At 34.0% G+C, this 21,063-nt stretch overlaps 1 protein-coding gene across 5 annotated transcripts in view; it reads left to right on the top strand.

Annotated features, from left to right (window-relative positions):
• Nucleotides 1-21,063, top strand: part of wun (wunen) — a 126,821-nt gene that overhangs the window by 61,470 nt on the left and 44,288 nt on the right. For all 5 annotated transcript variants that reach the window (XR_013033993.1, XR_013033992.1, XR_013033991.1 and 2 more), the window contains exon 3: nucleotides 19,636-19,740. Coding sequence is in view for 1 of the 5 variants with exons in the window: in XM_033479337.2 (XP_033335228.2) it covers nucleotides 19,636-19,740 (105 nt within the window). In the remaining 4 variants the exon portion in view is untranslated. The remainder of the gene's footprint in view (nucleotides 1-19,635; nucleotides 19,741-21,063) is intronic.

Below are 21,063 nucleotides of genomic sequence, written 5' to 3'. Positions count from 1 at the left end.
GTACTTATCCGGCACTTGGAAGTTGTTATCGGCGAAGTTTAATCGGTTGTAAAATGAGGCAAATGTAAGTCATAATTTTTAACTATAAAATTTTCTATTAAATTTTGCCTTCACATGACCGATGAATTTTAATTTTTCAAATTATTCGTCAATTTTAGTTAGTTATAGTAATTATAGTAGTTACAGTAGTTATAGTAGTAGTTATAACATTATGTATTGCATTTTCTTAAATATTAGACGATTTCTAAATAAATTTTTGAGAAAGTTGCAACTGGCTGCAATGACGAAAAATTTTTTTTAAACAATGTTTTGTAAATGAAAAACCTAAAAATCTCTAGATTTCTTACAATTACCTGTCGATGAGAAACTACATTTTCCATGATCTTTCAATATTTCTAGCTCATAACAACAACAAAAAATAACGCTAACCGAAATTTTCGGCATGCATATAATCATCGAGACTTACTGAATGAATTCTTTAAATTTTCACGCTAGACTCGGATATAGAAATTAAAAACGTAAGTTTCTCGTTCCTTTTGTCATTTCAACTAATCGCGATTGTAGCAAAAATCTTTTTATACATTGATTAAGAGACTGGTTCTCTAACATTTCAGAAGTTATTTACCTTTAACCCTTTGCAGTCGAGTGGCGACTCTGAGGCGCCAGTAAAATTGGTACACTATTTTTCAAGATCATTGCACGAGCATCAGATTCGACGTTCATATTTAAAAATGCAAACTGTTGAAATTTCATTGTGCCTCGCCAATGGGCGCAATTTCATACGCATAAATCGCAATTAATTGTATAAGGTTGAAATACTGCAGATCGGAGATCATGTTTTAGATTTCGAATTGAAATAGCTTCGACTGCAAAGGGTTAAAATATATCCGAATATTCTAGCGAGTGACTGTAAAGGTTTTGTGCAGGATGGTGTCTTCAACATGAACGTGGCAATAAGGTCAGGTGTGCCTCATCTCAGGTAAACGAGAGCTGCCAGCTCCACTGCAACAGTCTGTTGTCCGTACCACCAGTCACGTACCCCACATTACCTCGAATGCGGCCAAACAATGAGAGTAATATCAGCAGATATCGTATCGAAACCATCGCGGAGTGGTCTGGAAAGCGACTTTTTCTTAGTCACGACTTCAACCTTTTACAATCTTCGGCGCCGCTAATAACTAGACTGCTGATATTAATGAAAATAAACATTTTCTTTGCCAATTGCAACCAGAGCTGGATAATACAGTAATTTCTCTCTAATTCGCGCCCAGATTGCGCACAAAAATGGACAATTTAATAATTTAATAATAATCGTATCTCCTTTTCTCAAAGTGTCCATTTTTGTGTATAGAAATTTCTCTCTAATTCGCACTCAGATTGCGCACCAATTGTAATATCAGCAGATATCGTATCGAAACCATCGCGGAGTGGTCTGGAATGCGACTTTTTCTTAGTCACGACTTCAACCTTTTACAATCTTCGGCGCCGCTAATAACTAGACTGCTGATATTAATGAAAATAAACATTTTCTTTGCCAATTGCAACCAGAGCTGGATAATACAGTAATTTCTCTCTAATTCGCGCCCAGATTGTGCACAAAAATGGATAATTTAATAATTTAATAATAATCGTATCTCCTTTTCTCAAAGTGTCCATTTTTGTGTATAGAAATTTCTCTCTAATTCGCACTCAGATTGCGCACCAATTATAATATCAGCAGATATCGTATCGAAACCATCGCGGAGTGGTCTGGAAAGCGACTTTTTCTTAGTCACGACTTCAACCTTTTACAATCTTCGGCGCCGCTAATAACTAGACTGCTGATATTAATGAAAATAAACATTTTCTTTGCCAATTGCAACCAGAGCTGGATAATACAGTAATTTCTCTCTAATTCGCGCCCAGATTGCGCACAAAAATGGACAATTTAATAATTTAATAATAATCGTATCTCCTTTTCTCAAAGTGTCCATTTTTGTGTATAGAAATTTCTCTCTAATTCGCACTCAGATTGCGCACCAATTGTTGTGTACAGTTATTATATGCCCGATGAATTCGTTCCGCGACAGGGAGCAGAACTTTCGTCACCAGAAGTGTGCGACAGCTCGAAAATGTCGGATCGCCTCGGGGTCCGAGAATATTCGGAATTTTTGATAATATCGCGATTCTCGAAATTTCGGCATTTCGAAAGCGTCGGCTTCCCTAATTACAGTAAATTCTATCTAATTGAAGCTCAGGTTGCGCACTGAAATGGACAATTTGGGAAGAGGAGATACGGTTACTCGAGCCTTGCGGCTCGTTTTTATAGTTATCGATTGTCAACAACTATAAAAACGTATCTCCTCTTCCCAGATTTTCCATTTTTGTGTACACAGTAATTTCTTCCTAATTCGCACTCAGATTGCGCATAAAAATGTACAATTTGGGGAGAGGAGATACGATTCTTCGAGCCTCGCGACTCGTTTTTATAGTCACCGATTGTCAACAACTATAAAAACGAGCCACAAGGCTCGAATAGTCGTATTTCCTCTTCCCAAATTGTCCATTATTATTCTACAGAAATTACTGTATTTGCAGAGAAAGTATTTGAAACGCTGTTTTGAATAATAGATCCTTCATAATTAAAATAAAATAGTATTTCGAATAAAATATAAAATTTCGGAAAATAAAATATTTTATTTTGGTACTTCCCCCTCCCCCCCCCCCGCCCCCATCGCAGCCAAAGCACGAAATATTCTGCGAAGGTTACATTATTAACAATATATATTCATACGATTTTAATGGCTACCAACGTAAATGCCAAGCGGCTGCATGTGCGTAAGCTCGTAATGAAGAAAAATTTGTTATTTTACAATGAAATTGGATTCTGGCTTACCAATCACAGTTTACGACACACTTACGACGTAATGACTCGTATTAATATTCGGACGCGGCTGTGCTTGAACGATTATTACGGTGCCTCTATGTTTTTTTTTACAGCAACATTGCCAAATTCATTGCTCCCTCATGCATTGAAATGTATATGTATATTACCTACGTAAGTAATTTAGTTGGTGGGAATGTACATTCGGTTACAAAAACGTTCGGACACTCTTAGAATTTTACTTTATACAGGATACTATACTATACTACGTAAGCAAATAATAAAATAATTAAAATATGTATTTCAATAATTAAAAAATGTATTTTTATAATTTCTATCGTTGTGAATTAAAAAATTTGGAACGTCTCAATATGACGCATTCAGTGGACCTAGTGTTAAAAATGATCAGTGAATAGTATTGTTGTGTTACATGATTGAAATCTATAATTAGAATGTGATTAGAGTAATCACATAATTATTTTAAATAATCTTTGCACTCAACAGTAAACAATTGGTGGATTTCATAATAGTGTTGCATATTGGAAATAAATACCTCATCGGGCAGCCTTGATTTCAATTGCAGTCTTGTCTTATGAAAACAATTGACCACGCTTTGTATTGTATTGTAATCATCTATTGTAGAAACTAACAATGGAGCGATTTGTATAAAAGGCTTTGCAAACCTTTTATTTTGTAGTTAGAATTAACTCAACACTTTATCTACCGGAAGTTTCCTAATACGTAATCGATAGTTGAGAATTTCAATTAATATATATATATTGGCAGAAACTAGATAGTGAAATAACAATATTTTTACTCGGGGATCAAATGAATGCTTGCCCCCCTGTTCAACCGTTAATACAAAAAATCTGTTATTTCGTACATAAGATCTCAATTGTTATCCATTCGTTGAAATTTATTGAATTATGTCTCATAAGCATTGAAAAAAAGATACGAATATTGAAGTTCTTAAATACTAAAACATGGAAATAGCAGCAAGTAATGTTACTGAATTGTTAAACTGAAGTACTAGATTAACAATTATACTGCCTAAAGAATTGCAATATTCTTTTTGTATTCTGACTCCTAGAATATCAAAATTTGTAGATTTTTATATTTCTTCTATCAATTTTTTACATTTCATTTTACAGAATTTTGACATTGAAGAAATGCAAAATTTACAATTTCAAGATTGTGTTTTATGTACAAATTAATTAAGTTATGTATAAGTGAAGAATAAATTAAATATGAATCAAGTATAATATAATATATATATATATATATATTATAATATATATATATATATAATTTATACTTCATTTATACTTGATTCATATTTAATTTATTCTTCTATATATATATATATATATTTTTATATTTTATTTACACTTTCTATATATATATTTCTTTCTATATTCTATATATATATATATATATATATATATATATATATATATATATATATAGAAAGTGTAAATAAAATATAAATAAAGTATAAAAGAAGTATAGATTAGGGTCACGAAGATTCGGTCTTCAAATTTGTGTTCAGCGTATCCAAATCGATGAAAATCGCCTACTGCTGGTTGGAATGTCAAAGTGATGTTAGCAAGCCGGAGAAACCTGTTGGCAAATATATTGGACAATCATTATGCAAAAGATCATATAACGCAACGTAAGAACGAAAGGGGCCCATACATTGCAAAACTCTACAGGAAGAGCAACATAACTTGATTACCTTGAATAAATTACAAATTATACGTTGGCGTTGAATGAATAATTTTTTCATGTAAATGTTACACGATTTCGATAGGCATGTTACACAGCCTACGTACATATATAGTATTCGGTAGTGTTTCGGGGTACTCGAAAGTCGATTTCTTTGCTTACGCTGGTTAACTTGACAAACTGAATATTGTAATCCTTCTGCAAAGAAATGATTCGATTTTCAACGATATGAAGAACTGAAATCAAACGAAAATCATTTTATTAGTATAATTATTAGTATAATTAGTATAACTATTATAGTAATATAACATTTGTTATAATATCTTTATTGTACAGTAAACACACAATGCTAGAACGAACACAATAAATCAAATCGATAATAACAATCGATATTCATGTGCTTGAAACATAATCATGAATAGACCGCGGATTTGTATTAAATAAAAATTTCTTCTGTCTTTTTATCGTCTTATTGAATGGCAAATAATGTCATAATGTTGGATCGAATTGACTCGGCAAAAATAACCGCAGTCCGTGGGTTCTACTAAAAATATACGTTAGTGAAATGTGCCATCGATGCGGCGCCAAACATCAAACAAAAACCAAAGGAAAGTGGGCAAATGTTTCGTCGCTACACTGGCGCCGTCAATCTTCGTTAATTATTCCGATCCTTCCAGAAATACACTTCAGCTGTCTGGAACGAAAAATATATACCAGCTGATTTGAGTTTTCTGTTCGGTTCCGGTTCGGCTCCATTTCGGCTCCGTTCCTCATATCTCGTACGTGGGAACGTTATATTCTAGGTATCCAAACCTACAAGGTGTCACAAAATTACACGTCAGGACCACCGTTATGGAAACCATAAAAATAATCGATTTTACGTATTTTGTTCGAAAGTTGCTGAAATTAGGAAGACTCTCTCATAGATTACCATAAGATTACTATAAGCATACGTTATAATAAAGCAATGCAGGTAGTTACTTTTAGGGCTCGGTAAGTTCATTATTCAGGTAGTTCCATTTCAAAAAGCCATATTAAGAAATGAGAATTCACTAAGAATGTATCTCTTTTCTTAATAATTGAAATTATGTAAAAGAGGAACATGCCTGTGTCCTTTTAGTCTTTTGGTGTTCTTCCTATTTTGTATTTCACGTTAATTTATTTTACAGACGCATCAAATCAGCAGTCTAATTATGATCATTTAATGAAATGTTTATTAATACCCCCCGACACTTTTACCCCAGAAATTTCTTCCCCGAAATGCTTTGCTTTCGAGACAATGCATAATTTTGTGACACTCTGTACAAGCGCCAAGACGCGGCGAGACGCGTCTTCGCAGATTTCCGTTTCGAAATTGGACCCCGTCTCCCGAAACGTCAGACCTTATTTCGTCCCCCGGGGAGGGGGTTCGTTTGCCACACGCTGTTCGAATTAACGCTGTCACCGCGGGCGAAAGTGCTCGACGGATGATCTTGACGGGATTCCTCTTGTCCGCGAATGAAATTGCGTGGCCGTCGCGCTGCTCCATACCACGCCACACCATAGGGTAGATGCACCCTAATGCGAATATTCTTAAAGTCTTGTGTCGCATAAGAAATGTGCAAGTCTTAATACCTCCAGTTTCGATGTCTAACTTGCGACAGGGTAACGAAATGATTCAAGAATTGTTACAGTATAAAAATTGCGAAATTCGCATTGTTCACCGTTTGTGGCCACTTGTACGCCAGTTCTGGCTACGTTTAGTCCAATTTCTGGCCACTTCGAAAATTTCGTATTACACGTTATCATAAGTTTATAATAAGAAAGGACATATGATTGAAGTGCAGAATAATTTTTAAGAAATTTCGCTTTTGTATAATTTATTTTGTGGTATTTGAAAATCGTGACGCAAAAAATCGACGTAACACACAATGATTTATAATGATAACGTAAAAGTAGTTTTATTTTATTTGTTTCCCTTAACTTTTTTGCTTTGTCCTTTTATATTTTTCTTGTTTCTTTCATTGTTCGTATCTTCCTTTTTCTTCAATTTACTTCTTTTTGCTTCTAATTCGTTTTTCTACATTTCTCCTGCTTGATCCTGTTTGATCCTTTTTGCTATTAATGTTATTTGCATTGTATTTTCTTTTTCCACTAGCTTCTTTTTGACATTATACATATCGTAATTCCACAGATTTCGTTCGTTTAATTAGTAAATGTAGACATCCTATATACCGTGCGACCTCTCTCTCTCTCTCTCTCTCTCTCTCTCTCTCTCTCTCTCTCTCTCTCTTTAGCTTATTGTAAGAAATACACACAATATCACGGGATCTTCACTAGAAATATTTGTGGTGTAGAAAAAAATGATCTTTTTCTAAATGAAAAAAAAAGATTACTTGTATGCATCCATCAAAAACAATATACAGTAAATTCTCTAATTGATCCTCAGCTTGTAAACAAAAATGGCCGATCGCCAATTGTCAACAACTATAAAAACGAGCTGCAAGATTCGAATAATCTCATCTCCTCTTCCGAAATCGCCCATTTTTGTTTACAAGCTGTGGGCCACTTAGAGGATGTTAATGTTAAAATATTATCTGCAATAGATAAGTTACAGTGTATAACCATGTTTGACATGTTAATTGCGACAGGGGCCACTGTTTGAATTGACGATGGTAATAGTACAAAATTTTAGATATTGACGTTTGTTTTAAATTATATATATTTCTATCAATTTGGGCGCGCCGATCACCGGTAGCCCCCATGGCGTCACCGCCAAGTTAAGTGCCGGTCACCGGTGACCCCCGTGGCATTCAACGTACTAATAGTTTAAAGTTCTACAAGGTGTCTTAAAATTATGATATTTTCGGGAAATGAGGGGTTCCTGAGGTCATTTAAAGTAACTTTGTCCTTAGCGAAAATGCAATCCGCGCCTTCATTTACGAGTTATTAATGAAGAACACTGACCAATGAGAGACGAGCTCGACTGGCGCGAGGCGGCCGAGCCAATCAGCGGAACCAGGCTTGGGCCGCTTGTTGGCTCACCAACAAGCTCGTCTTTCATTGGTCACTGTTTTTCGTTAATAACCCGTAAACGAAGCCGCGGATTGCATTTTCGCTAAGGACAAAGTTATTTCAAATGACCTCGGGAACTCCGCATTTCCCGGAAGTACCATAATTTTGGGACACCATGTATTGACCGCTGGGAATTGTAGTCAGCTTCAAATGAGAAAATATGAATAGTAACACAGATGGCAAGAAACGCGGACAACAGATACATCTACCATGTCGTACCATGCAAACACCATGCAACACGCAGCCATGCGCCAACGGTACCCGTTTCCCTGATGGATAATCACGGTACAAAGGGATTCTATTATAACGTAATGAGAAAGATTAAAGGGTGTCGTGTTTCAGCCACTTCTGGCTGTCTTGTAGCAGGGCCCGCGAACAGAATCGCCGTGGCGAAAAACAAATAGCTAGACCGTTAATGGCGCGATGGATGGCCGTATGTAATTTTAGGGCCGATATTTTGTAGCCTGTGCACACGTCGAGTCTAGCTCGAGGAGTTAATTGGATAATCAACTCTCGAGTTCGCCGATTCGCGGAACTGGGCTTAAACTTAGCCAATCTCAGCCCCGTAATTGGATTCCGCGTTTAGGAACACTATTTTCAGGCCTTGATTAACGAGATACGCGGTATTAATAGCGTGTCACGGGAAGATGAACGGGGTTTGTTTAATAGATTAATTCTCTTACCCCCGCTGCTGACGGAATCTTCGGATTCGTCGTGCCTCGCTTCGCTCGCCTGATTCTCGCCGTTTCTAGCCGAAGCTGCGCTCGAGTCACCATGCTTTCTTTATTGAACTTTGCGGGTTCGCGGGGAAGCCTGATTAGAGTACAGTTAGCACTGCTATTTCGATCGAGGTGCAGTCGGTATTTATGCTAAGCATTCCGGAGTATGAAACCGAGCTTCTGTTTGTGACGAATAGCTCCGTGAATCGAAAGTTTCGAGTTAGCTTTTTTTCTGGAGCGAGAGAAAGTTTTTGAAAAACTCGCCCTTGGTCTGCGGTCTTCGATCCGTGAAGGGATTCTTCTGCTTCTTATCAGCTGTTCCTTTTTTGGATAATAATAATTATTATTAATATATTATAATTAATATATATATATATATATATATATATATATATATATATATATATATATATATAATAAGATAATTTGAACAATTGTCGGATCTGTTTAGCAATGTATCGATTTCTTTACAAATACTACATTATATTGTAACTTCGTTGTTTTTCTTCAATTTAAAAAAGTTCTCTTTTGCCGCAACATTCTACACATTTGAAACTTTCATGCATGCCAAAGTGTTAAAAAGACAAGCGAAATAAGTCGGAACTTAACTATAAATTAACTATAAATTAACTCAACTGTAATTGAGTTAGTGAATAATACTAATAATACTGTTTGCTAATGTTTGCAATTAATAATATTTCTCTATAATTTTGCCTTCCTTAATTGTAAGTGTACCCAAGTTTATTCAATTACAGTTTAATTTAAATTTTTTAATTTTTTTAAACTTTTTTTCAAACTGAGCCTGCTACTATGTACTTATTTGTTTACCTCACTATTTGCATGATTTTGTTTTTATTATAAGTATTACGAAAGAACTAAATATTTTTTACTATGCTTTCTAATTAAGAAATATATAAAATATTTTAACTTTAGAAACGTGCACGAAACTTTAATAAATGTGTTCTCAATCATTAGGTATCTTCGTCCTAAAGGAAATAATCAATTCAAACAAAAATAATAGAATTTCATTTGGACTACATTATAATACAGTTTTTCGTTGAAAATAACCTCTCAGATAGTATAATTAAACAGAACTATTGAAACTGTTATATTTGACGCTAGTAATTTGTAATGTTCTCAATTTTTTTATTCTACCTTAATGACTTGACAAAGCAGATTTTTATACATGTTATTTAAATTAGCTAGTCGTATTTGTGGTGACATTTTTATAAGCAGTTATCGTGAATAGAAATGTTTGAAAGTCGTAATTCTGAAAACAATCTCAAACTGTTGCTCAATAGTGCATAGGGCTTCCAGATAACGACCATTTTATAGCTTCTCTTTCTTCGAATCGATTGGTCATAGCATAGATAAATCAGATAGATAATAGATAAAGCAGCAGCATCTCGTCATCAATTAATTGGCGGAGAGATTGTTACGAAGAATTTCTATTAAACTATTCTGCGTGATTATAAATGGACGCAAGATGTTCCACGCAATTCTACAGGATGGCCTGTGTAAATTAATTTCCTGGAACATTTATGGATATCAAGAATGGTGCAAATAACGTTGCGCTGTTTAAAGAGAAAAATAATTTGACATAAATTGTTATTTTCGTAAGTGTTGTATTATTGTTTTTTTACATCATACTATATAGTTTTGAATACATATATTAATCGATGTAACTCGTCATTTCCTACGAAAATGTACAAAACCACCGATAGTAAAGCACCATTGCTTTAAAAGACATTTCAATTTTTATGTATACATTCTACTCATTTACAAAATTGAAACACTCTCTGAAACACAAAATAAAGAAATATATTAGAATATTAAATTGTATTTTTTATTATTAAAATATATTAATATATTATATTAGAAATATATTGTTGCATTAACTTTCTTATTTTGTGCTTATCTTCTATTATGTACATAATATAATATATATAACACAAAATAAGCACAAAATAAAGAAAATTAATGTAACAATATATTTCTAATATAATATATTAATATATTTTAATAATAAAAGAAATAAAATTTAATATTCTAATATATTTCTTTTTATTTTGTGTTTTAGAGGGTGTTTCAATTTAGTATATGAACAGCATGTATTTAAATTTATTTATTTAAATATTTCATACATAATCAAATCATCTGGAGGAAATACTTCGAGTTAATAATATTTTATATAACGAACTGCATAGTATAATAATAATGATAATATGTAACAGTGAATATAATATAAGCTTAAAAACAATGTATCATCAGCTCTATATTACCTGAACCATTACATCGTTGCATCATTAGCTTTTATAAACACTCTTACGTAGGAGGGTTAAATGACCCGATTCGTATACTGACTCTCGACAGAAATCTTTGCCCGAATTTCGAAGTAATTGAATAAATCGCTTTTTCTCTCGTGAAAACAAGTTCGCGGCACGGTTCCGTCGGAGCAGAATGAAAAGAGGCGGAAACCGAAGCTGGACGAGGAGATTACAGAAAAAATCGTGAAAGCAGTCGGAGGGGTGTTCTGAACCCTTCTCAGATTCCTGAGATGGTGCAGGTACAGGTAGAAAATTCGTGTGAGCCGGTGAACGATTCCTTCGAAGGAGCAGAGCAAACAACTGCACACACAGATTGCACATACATGCTTACGCGTGCGCTTACACACCGACACACGTACGCTTTGGACAGAATTCCCGTGAACGGATCGTGCTGGGAAGAGGGATCGTTCCTAACAAGGGCCTGCTTATTATTTCAAGAGCCACTGTACTCTTTCGTCTTCGGTGGGTTAAACGAGTGACACTCAATTCTATTAAGGGCAACAAGAAACGGTTTGTCTTTGATTGTTACATCGGAAATCTGCTGGCTCGCGATACACGCGACAAAAACCCCATTACGAAATTATTTTCAATCGTGACCGTCAATTATATTACAGTGGCCCACAAAAATGTTCGTACACCCTTTAACACGTTGACTGTCGCGTCACCCGTATTCGGGTGACAGCAAAAGTTCTCATCAGGCCACGTCACCCGTAATTCGAGTGACGCTGATTTGACTACTTACAAAGGATTTCCGAAAATATTTCGACAAATATTCTAGAGGGGGTAATGAAACTATTGAATTCTTATAAAAATGGTTTATTAAAAAAATTATTCACAGTGTATAACATTAAAACATTCTCTGCAAAGTTGAGATTGATCAGGACAGCTTGGACAAAAAGTTGTTTGTTTTTTTTCAGATATGCTCGTGCCTCTGATCGGTCCATTTCGTATCTTTTATTTGAACTGCAGCTTCCTCAGTATCATCAACATTTCTTTCTTCTTCCATGACCAATTCTCGTAAAATCTCGTCAATAGTATCTGCATAACATTCATTATCACTAAGATTATATTTATCAGTATCCAAATCAGAATCTGACGATGTAATTTTATTTATGCTTCTCCTTCCGGGCAATCCGATCTCTTTTCATTATTGAAAAAAAATAAGGGCAGAGATTTTAAGTTATACCATTCGGTACTCGGCAAAGATTCCAACTGTTTAGGCAGAAACAGAAACAGATATGAATTAACAGCGCACGCTTCCTATAGCGGCACGGGTGGCCTGTAGGAGATTTTGTTGTAAATACGCGTGGCAGTCAACGTGTTAAAACGTAACAACTTTTTCAAAACTGAACTAAATGACTTGAATCTTTTTTTTAGATGATAGAGGGACTTGTTTACTAGATGGTGGCTGAAAAGCTTTTATTTTTTTAATTTTGCCATTACTTGGAGTGAAAAGAACAAATAAAAGACACTCGTTTTTTAACTTTTTTATCTGAACCTATAACGAAAATTTAAAAAATTCCTTTTGTAGATCTCGGTAATTTGTATGCGTGTTGAAAATTTGATCGATATTAGTTAACCCAGAGTCGAGCTACAGGCATTGAAGGAGTTTAAAAAGTGCAGTTTTGTTATAGTTTTTTTAGTCGAAATCGTGATAAACTGCGATTTTTGCGAGCTTTAACTCGTAACAACGAAATCGTTATCGAAATCGGATATATCGTCAGGCTAGAACTTTGAAGTTAGGGTACTTCTCAGCTAAGGCAAATTCTCATTTGTTTACTTGATACGTTCACTTATACCAATAACCATTATAATTGTATTTCACTAAATAATATTAATCATTTTTGTTCACTTACTTACGAATAAATTCATTTGTTTCATTGCGTTTACGTAAAATATCAATTTCTGTTAATCCCATTAACATATCTAAAATACGTACAGGTTGATATTGCTATTTACACATACTCATATGTATTAATAACTTTAAAGAATGATTATACATATTTATTATTTATTTTTAGTCCGGTTTTGAAATATAAATTGATAACTAATGATTTCCCCTTATCACATTAATTAGTTACTAATTTAATCAAGTTTTCACAAATAGCTAATGACTCAGTAATCGTTCTCAATGAGAACACTAATGCATAATTACTAGTCATTAGTCACAGTGTATTCTAAATTTTAACTCTGACTAATGTTCTTCAATTATTAGTCACTATTGCACAAACAACTGAAGTCATAATCGTCTGTCATATTTTCGTTTAGGTTTTGCCTAATTTCTGTCGTGCAGGTCAAAATGATCGGATATCGGTTAGTAAACTATTATCACAGATACTTTAGGCGTTTAGATTATAATTTCTCAGCATAATTAAATTTATATGTAAATTGTAAATTTAAATAAAATGATAATAGATTTTTTAAATTATTTATTATTTATTATCATTTAATAACAAAATTAATTAATTAATTTATTATTATTTAAGTTAAATAAAATGATAATGGATTTTTAAAATTATTTATTATTTATTATTATTTAAATATTTATTATACTTATTATTATTAATTATATGAATATCTCAGCGTATACGGTATCATGCTTACTGAATGCTGAAGAAATCTGGAAACTATTTTATACTCTAAAGTTTGAATTCATCTTTTCGAGAATGAAGCGCTGAACAACTCTTAGAAATTTCAATAATGGAGGTAGCTTAGCCGAAGGGGCACCGAATGAGAAGAACTTTAGAAAGGGGGCTGCTGAAGAGAAAAGTTTGGGAATCTACTGGATATTCTAGAATCTAAAATCTAGAATCTCACACCTAACCCAGCCTGGCCCAAACTCTAAGACTTAGAGTCTAGATGATTGATATCCAGTGATTGTGGTGGCGCCTCGACGTAGTACTTCAGAATGCATGTATAAAATGCGTTGTTTCAGCTTTCTAGATGTCTTGTGTTTTCACACTATTTTTACAGATCTTTTGTGTATACCTATTTTTACCAAATTAACACTATATTTACGGAGCACAAAAAACTTTGGATTGTTTTCGAAGATAATTAATTTTTATATTTATCGAATAAGATATATTACGTTATTTTTTAATCTTTCATTTTGTTTATTTTCGAATTTGCCTTCGATTTGTTTCCAAGCATAATTCACTTAATATGTATGTAATAAAACGTATTAACCCTTTGCACGCGAGACTATTTCAACGCGAAAATGAAAACGTTTGTTTCAACCTGCGGTATTTCCATTTGGTATCATTGTTTTTATTCGAAATTCGACATTGGACATGAAATTGGACGTATATGCTTATAGAAGACTTGTATTATTTGGCAATTTATCGAATACAGACGAACTTAATAATGTGAAAATTCTTTTGAAAATAGTGTAGCAATTCCTAGCGTCCCCTCAGAGTCGCCACTCGCATGCAAAGGGTTAAACAACGTATTCTTTTATTTTCTTTATTTTTGAATAAGAACCTGTAGTATATGCCTCATTCGATAAGTGTAAGATTCCTTACGACCGAAAACGAACCAAAATCACAGTAACTGTTCACACCACAGTAACCGGCTCTGCTACCCTAGGGGCGTATTTACAACAAAATCTCCTACAGGCCACCCGTGCCGCTATAGGAAGCGTGCGCTGTTAATTCATATCTGTTTCTGTTCCTGCATGAACAGTTGGAATCTTTGCCGAGTACCGAATGGTATAACTTAAAATCTCTGCCCTTATTTCTCTTCAATAATGAAAAGAGATCGAATTGCCCGGAAGGAGAAGCATAAATTTTTTTTTTTTTTTTTTTTATTAGAAATCAGCAATCAGAATACAAATTCTATGGGCCGATGTGATCGCTGGGGACTTGGTGTGTAGTCCGTTAATAGCATGATGAGGGCTTTCCCAATGAAAAGTCCTCCTGAACCTCATTTAAGGTCGATTGGCCATCTTCTTTTTAGTCTTCTGCTGTATTGTTGTTGTATGAGTGGCATAATTAGTGGATTTGTGTGTTCGCTTAATTTAGTGAAGTGCTTCCTACTTCTTTCATGGATGGTGTCAATGACGAAGGGAATACCGAGATCATTATGAATTGTTTCATTGCTAACGTACCAAGGGGCGTTAATAATTGTGCGAAGTGCCTTGGATTGTGTTCTTTGGATGATGGCTATGTTGGTTTTGCTGGCACTTCCCCAGAGTTCTAGTTCGTAGGTCCATATCGGTATGATAATAGCTTTGTAGAGTAAAATTTTGTTTTCTAGTGAAAGTTTTGATTTGTATCCAAGAAGCCAGTGCATGTTTTTGAGTTTGAGGTTTACTTGTTTTCTTATATTTGTAATGTGCTTTTTCCAGGTTAATTTGTTGTCTAGATGAAGGCCCAAGTATCGCACCGTTGTAGCTTCGGGAATAGGAATTTTGTTGAATAATATGGGGGGGCAAAGACCCTTTTTGAGAGTGAAGGTTATACGACTGGATTTGGCTTCATTGATTTTAATTTTCCATTTGGAGGTCCAGTCTTGTATAATGTTTAGATGATTTTGTAGATAGGCCGATGCGATGACGGGATCTTCATGGCTGGCAAATATCGCAGTGTCATCTGCGAACGTTCCTAACGAGGTATTGGCGGTTGTTGGTAGATCAGATGTGTAGATTAGGTACAATAGAGGGCCCAGAAGCATAAATAAAATTACATCGTCAGATTCTGATTTGGATACTGATAAATATAATCTTAGTGATAATGAATGTTATGAAGATACTATTGACGAGATTTTACGAGAATTGGTCATGGCAAAAGGCCCACTTTTCCGTTGCCGTAAAAATTCTTCTAGAAACCGTCGGAATAATAAAATGTCAGGGGAGAGCACATAAAATGTTCGTACCTACCGCATCGTGACCGAAGACCGAAGCGGTGCGGCGCGGCGTGGGGCGATAGAAATAAATGAATTGTTCCAAGATACATGACTTGCTGTGCGGCCCCGTGGCCGTTTATCGTCCCTGGTTTCGGGCTGGGGTAAGAAAGAATGGCCGTCGGTGTTCCGTGGAACAACCAAAAGGAACAGGTAAAGACGGCCGAACCTGCGCCGTTGTATTTCATTGACTCGCGCTTGTCAGTTGTATCACCTGGCGGCCTTTATCTGGAATCTGACCGGTTAACCCACTTTTGTTTGGGGGTGGAGGGGGGGGGAGGCATGACAGATCGCTGGAAACATGGAGGAGAGATTACCGAGGCATCGGGTCTCCCGAGAATTTTTCGACTCGCCGCTACGTTTCGGCTTTTCTCTCGCTTTTTAATCTCGGATTACGGATTACGTCGACTACGGTCACCGTCCCGTCGCCTCTTTCACAGATCCCCGTGATCGAGAGGGAAACGGCACCGCGGTGGACACCGTGAATTAATCACCGCACGATTGCGGTATCTCTCGCCGTGTCAACGCGAATGTGACAGGGTTTCACTCCTACGAGATTCTTCAGTTTTCCTTTCTTTCTTTCTTTCTTGTTTCTCTTTCGTCTGTTTCTTGGTAGCGACGGAATCATTCCGCGCCAAATCGATCGCTTTCTCCCTCCGATGTCTAGGATTTTGTTCAAACTGCAATATAACGTAGTCATAAATAATAATAGATCATCAATGTTTGGAAATCTACGATTTTCAACCATTTTTACGAAAATGCGTTCTACTTTGGAATTTTTATCTCGGAAACCATTGATCGTGTCGGGATGTACTTTTTTTAACCCCTTAATGCACAATTTAAAAAAAAAAAAACCGACCAAAAAAAATCAATTTTTTTTATCTAAGAAAATACATATTTGGACCTTGATTTCAATAAATATGTAAAAAAATGCAAAAATTACTAAAAATTCAATAAAAATAGTGGATAAATAATTATAGTGAATATTGAATCGCATTGCAGATCGAATTTTGTACCCATCGTACTGTTTTTCAATTACTAGTTACTATTTTGAAGGGGAAGGAGGAGACGAAAAAAAAACTGAAAAATATTTAATTTTACCTAAATTTGTAATAATATAATAATAATATTTATTAGCTGAAAAATATATAATAAACTAAAACTATTCAAAATTTTCTTTTGTATGGTAAATTTCAAAACAAGGTGCAGCACATAGCCCAACATTCTTTATTTCAACATTAGAAAACATACCTTTTATACACTAAAAATCCAATTTACTCTCTATAAAAATACACCATAAAACAAAAACGTTTTTATATGTTGACACTAATAATATTTGTAAAAAATAAAAGACAATTGTCTTTGAAGAAATTCACTTTGATAACGTCTACTTTACTTCACGACTTGCTCACGAATAATACACTAAATGTTCATAAGTGCCATCCTAAAAGTGCATATTTTATTCCTGAATAAGCAAAAAATAGAAAGAGATCGGAGATAACTGGAGAGTAATAAATAAATTAGTCATAACAAAACTCACAAAAGTGCCAACGCTAATTAGATACGCAATAGTGGATATAGATAGATAGAAACAATTACCAGGTCAGAGATGCTTATAAGCGTCACCCTAAAAGGCCATATTTTATAATCCCAAATAAACAAACTTTACAGCTTACAATACAGAATTACACGATGAATATCAATAAATTGAATGTTTTCCTTGATTTTTATTAAGTTATTTTTACTGCCCGGATATATTCGAATCTGAACATTTTAGCGACATAAGTTGCGACGCCGACCGTATATATACGGGTCTGCACATTTTGACCGGTTTTGCACGCCCGTGTTAATACGTTTCTGCGCGTTAAGGGGTTAAAGTTTATTTGGGAAAGATACGCCTCTCTAAGTAAATTTTAATCCGATTGAAAGATCGTTTTTGCAACGTTTAAAATTATAAACAAACTCTTATTTTTTAAATATGAACCCGAAGTCGAGTTTTTAAATATGAACCCGAAGTCGAGTTTTTAAAAATTCGAGAGAAATACTGTCGTATTCCTCGAACTTTTCTCAACAAAAATAATTGAAGTCACAGTGAAACGTCGAACGTGGTGGTGCTCCCCGTCGCAGGTAAACAGATCGCGCGCTCCGCTGTGACGGTCAACGACCCGAACCACCATATTATTGGAATAAAATGTAAAAACATAAACGATAAGTTTCACAGCCAGCAGAACACAGCGTCATTTATATACGCAGTAGAATTTTATTAATCCATTCTAGGCCATGAAAAAGTGTCATTGTTAAATGAAAACCATGGAAAGTTGGTGAGTTTATTCCATCAGGCGATGGTCATTTGTAGCTGGTGAATTGTTGGTATTTATGGATTACGTAACCACGCGTGGAAATTACTCGAACATTTTTTTAATTCCCCTCCTTTTTCTGTTTTTGTTTGTTTGTTTGTTTATGATCGCATCTGCATCATAGGTTATTACGTTATTAGCAATTATTCTATCTGTGGGTTCTACGTACTGAAAAATTGAGAAATCATCTCATATCATATAAAAGGCCTGAAGTGTACAAGATTTTCGATCAAAATTAATCATTTTATAAATCATATTCATCTTTTACGAATAAAATGAAGCCTCTTTCAGGTTTCATTCGGCTAATGAAATTTAAGCTTGATCATGTTTACCTCACTTTTTTCTATTCTCAATGATAAGTGAGATATTACAGAGCGCTTAAAATCAATTTCTTTGCATTTCATATCGTTGGCATATTTTCGTATACTTATAACACGTATTTCGTATACTTATTAACTGCTGCTATTACATGGCATTAAACTCTGTTTGAACTCTGTTTTACTTTCTTCGTCAGATATGGCTATAATAATGTCTGTTACAATGATCTTCGTAAATACTGTAATTCTGGCTGAATAACATTCGGACAAATGTTAACGAATACAATTTGAACGAATATTAACCCTTTGCACTCGAAGTTTTTTTTGAGTCATATTACCAGCAACTCGAAGCCATTTTAGTGAAAAGATCATATTCACATGTAAGTTCATGATATAAGCATTAAAAGAAAAGTCATCGTTGTATGTTATTATTTTTTTAATTGTTTATGGATATAAACGTCATTTGTCACCAACAGCGAAACATCCTATAACTAATTTTTACGATTTGTTTTTGTTCTTATGTTAAAAACTGAAAATTATTTGCATTGTCTCCGTAGCGGAGCCCTCGAGTTTGAAGACAAATTTTAAATGGCTCCGCTCCGGAGCCCTCGAGTGCAAAGGGTTAATATTGTGCAAATATATCTCTTCTATCTACATTGTTCCTTTTGTAAGTACAGTAATTTCTCCCTAATTTGCGCTCAGATTGCGCGCAAAAATGAACAATTTGGGAAGAGGAGATGCGATTATAAATAACTTTGTTAAACAGTCTTAATTAAATAACCTTGCGGCTTAAATAACCTTACTGACTATTAATAACTACAAAAACGAGACGCAAGGCTCAAATAATCGTATCTCATCTTCCCAAATTGTCCATTTTTATACGCAATCTGAACACGAATTAGGGAGAAATTACTGTACAGTGGAATCTCGATTATCCAGGCTAACTAGAGTGGCACGAATGTTCGGATAATTGAACATTGATTCAGTTACAATGCCAGGCTTCGTCTTTTTGAATTTGTACGTCTTCGTCTGTTTTAATCAGTAAATCGTTGTGCACGTGGGTTGACTTAGATTAATCTAATTACTCGTGAAACATATTTGTACAATAGGGAATTCTGATGATAGAGAGCTGGATAATGGAGATTCGACTGTGTATTGATCATGTTCAAATATTTATTCATCGGAAGTCAAGATCATGTAATGATTGATGAGGTGATACGGTACTAGGAAACGAACTTCAGATGTATCGATCGCTGCTTATTGGAAGTTAAAAATTCAATGCTGATATTTGCAATATATCATTGTAAAATATCGAATGAATCGATAATGTCAATTAAAATTGTTAATTAAGTGAATTTATAAATTCTGTTACAGATGATTTTGGGCGAATATTTATACGCGAAACACAGCGACACCGAATCCTCCAAAATGTTATTCGGACGAAAAATTTATCCTTGGATATGGAATGCATATAAAAAGGTATGTATTTGTATGTAGCACATGCAATTGTATCTATTTTCTCACGGATCTTATGCATTTTTTACAAAGACTAAGGTGCTATTTAACACTTTGATCGCCACGCCACACAACCTCAAAGATTTTACAAAATTCAAATATACATATTATCTAATAAAAAAATTAGAAAGTTAAGTTGTGTATAACGTCACTTACTTTCTCAACGCTTTTACGTTTTATGGATTCTAATAAAATGAGAAAGATATGATAAATTAGCTTAAAAATTAATTTTTGAATCTAAGCAAACAATTCCGTCAGAGCCATATATGTACATATATGGATGACATTAAAGCTGAAGTGTTAAACCAGTAAACAGATTAAAAGAATTTTAGAACATCAACGTGTTAATTTCAGTTTATTTAAGTGATTGAAAGAAGATTGAATTTTCTGTTTGGTTCTGGTTCCTTGTCATTGATGCGAGCTAGTTTTATTTTATATATAAAAAAAGATCACAGCCTTCGATCATATAAGATACAATTATATAAAGTGCTATAAATATAATGCTGTAATCGCATAAAGTGCTCTAAATATAGTACTATAATCATACAAAATGCTACAAGATGCAAGCAATTTCTATTTATCTATTATAAGATATATAAAAGATAATATATAGTATATATGTTATCTTTATATAATATATAATAATATATCTATCTATCTATCTATCTATCTATCTATATATAGATAGATAGATAGACTGTGCAACTTATAATAGATAAAAGATAATATATTTATATATAATATATAATAATAATATAATCTGCTATACATAATGTAATATATATAGTATAGTAGATATATTATAATATATATTATTATATATATATTTTTATTTATATTATATATATATTATTATATATATTATATATATATTATATATATATATATAATATGTAATACTAATATATCTACTATACTATATATATATAGATAGATATATTATCTTTTATCTATTATAAGATGCACAGTCTACCACTTACGTACACAATAATACACAACAATCGTATAAAAAGAGCTTCTGGTCTACCATTTAATCCCATCTGTGTATTGCTGCTGACAATTATATGAAATGTTTTAACATTGAACATACCGTTTTCCATGCTTTTATCAGCTAATAAGCCTTGCAATTTTATAAGCTTATAAGCAAAAACGCTTTCATGAGCGTCTTTATTATCTCAATAATCCTGAGACAGAAAATTGCAAACCGATCACATTCAACTGGCGACGGTACGTTCAGTGTTAATAAATTAAAGGTTGAAAATGTGATCGTTAAAATACTTTGACAGG

This window comes from Megalopta genalis, chromosome 8 (assembly GCF_051020955.1).
Source record: "Megalopta genalis isolate 19385.01 chromosome 8, iyMegGena1_principal, whole genome shotgun sequence".
NCBI classification, from domain to species: Eukaryota; Metazoa; Arthropoda; class Insecta; order Hymenoptera; family Halictidae; genus Megalopta; species Megalopta genalis.
This window is presented reverse-complemented; position numbering and strand designations above follow the sequence as displayed.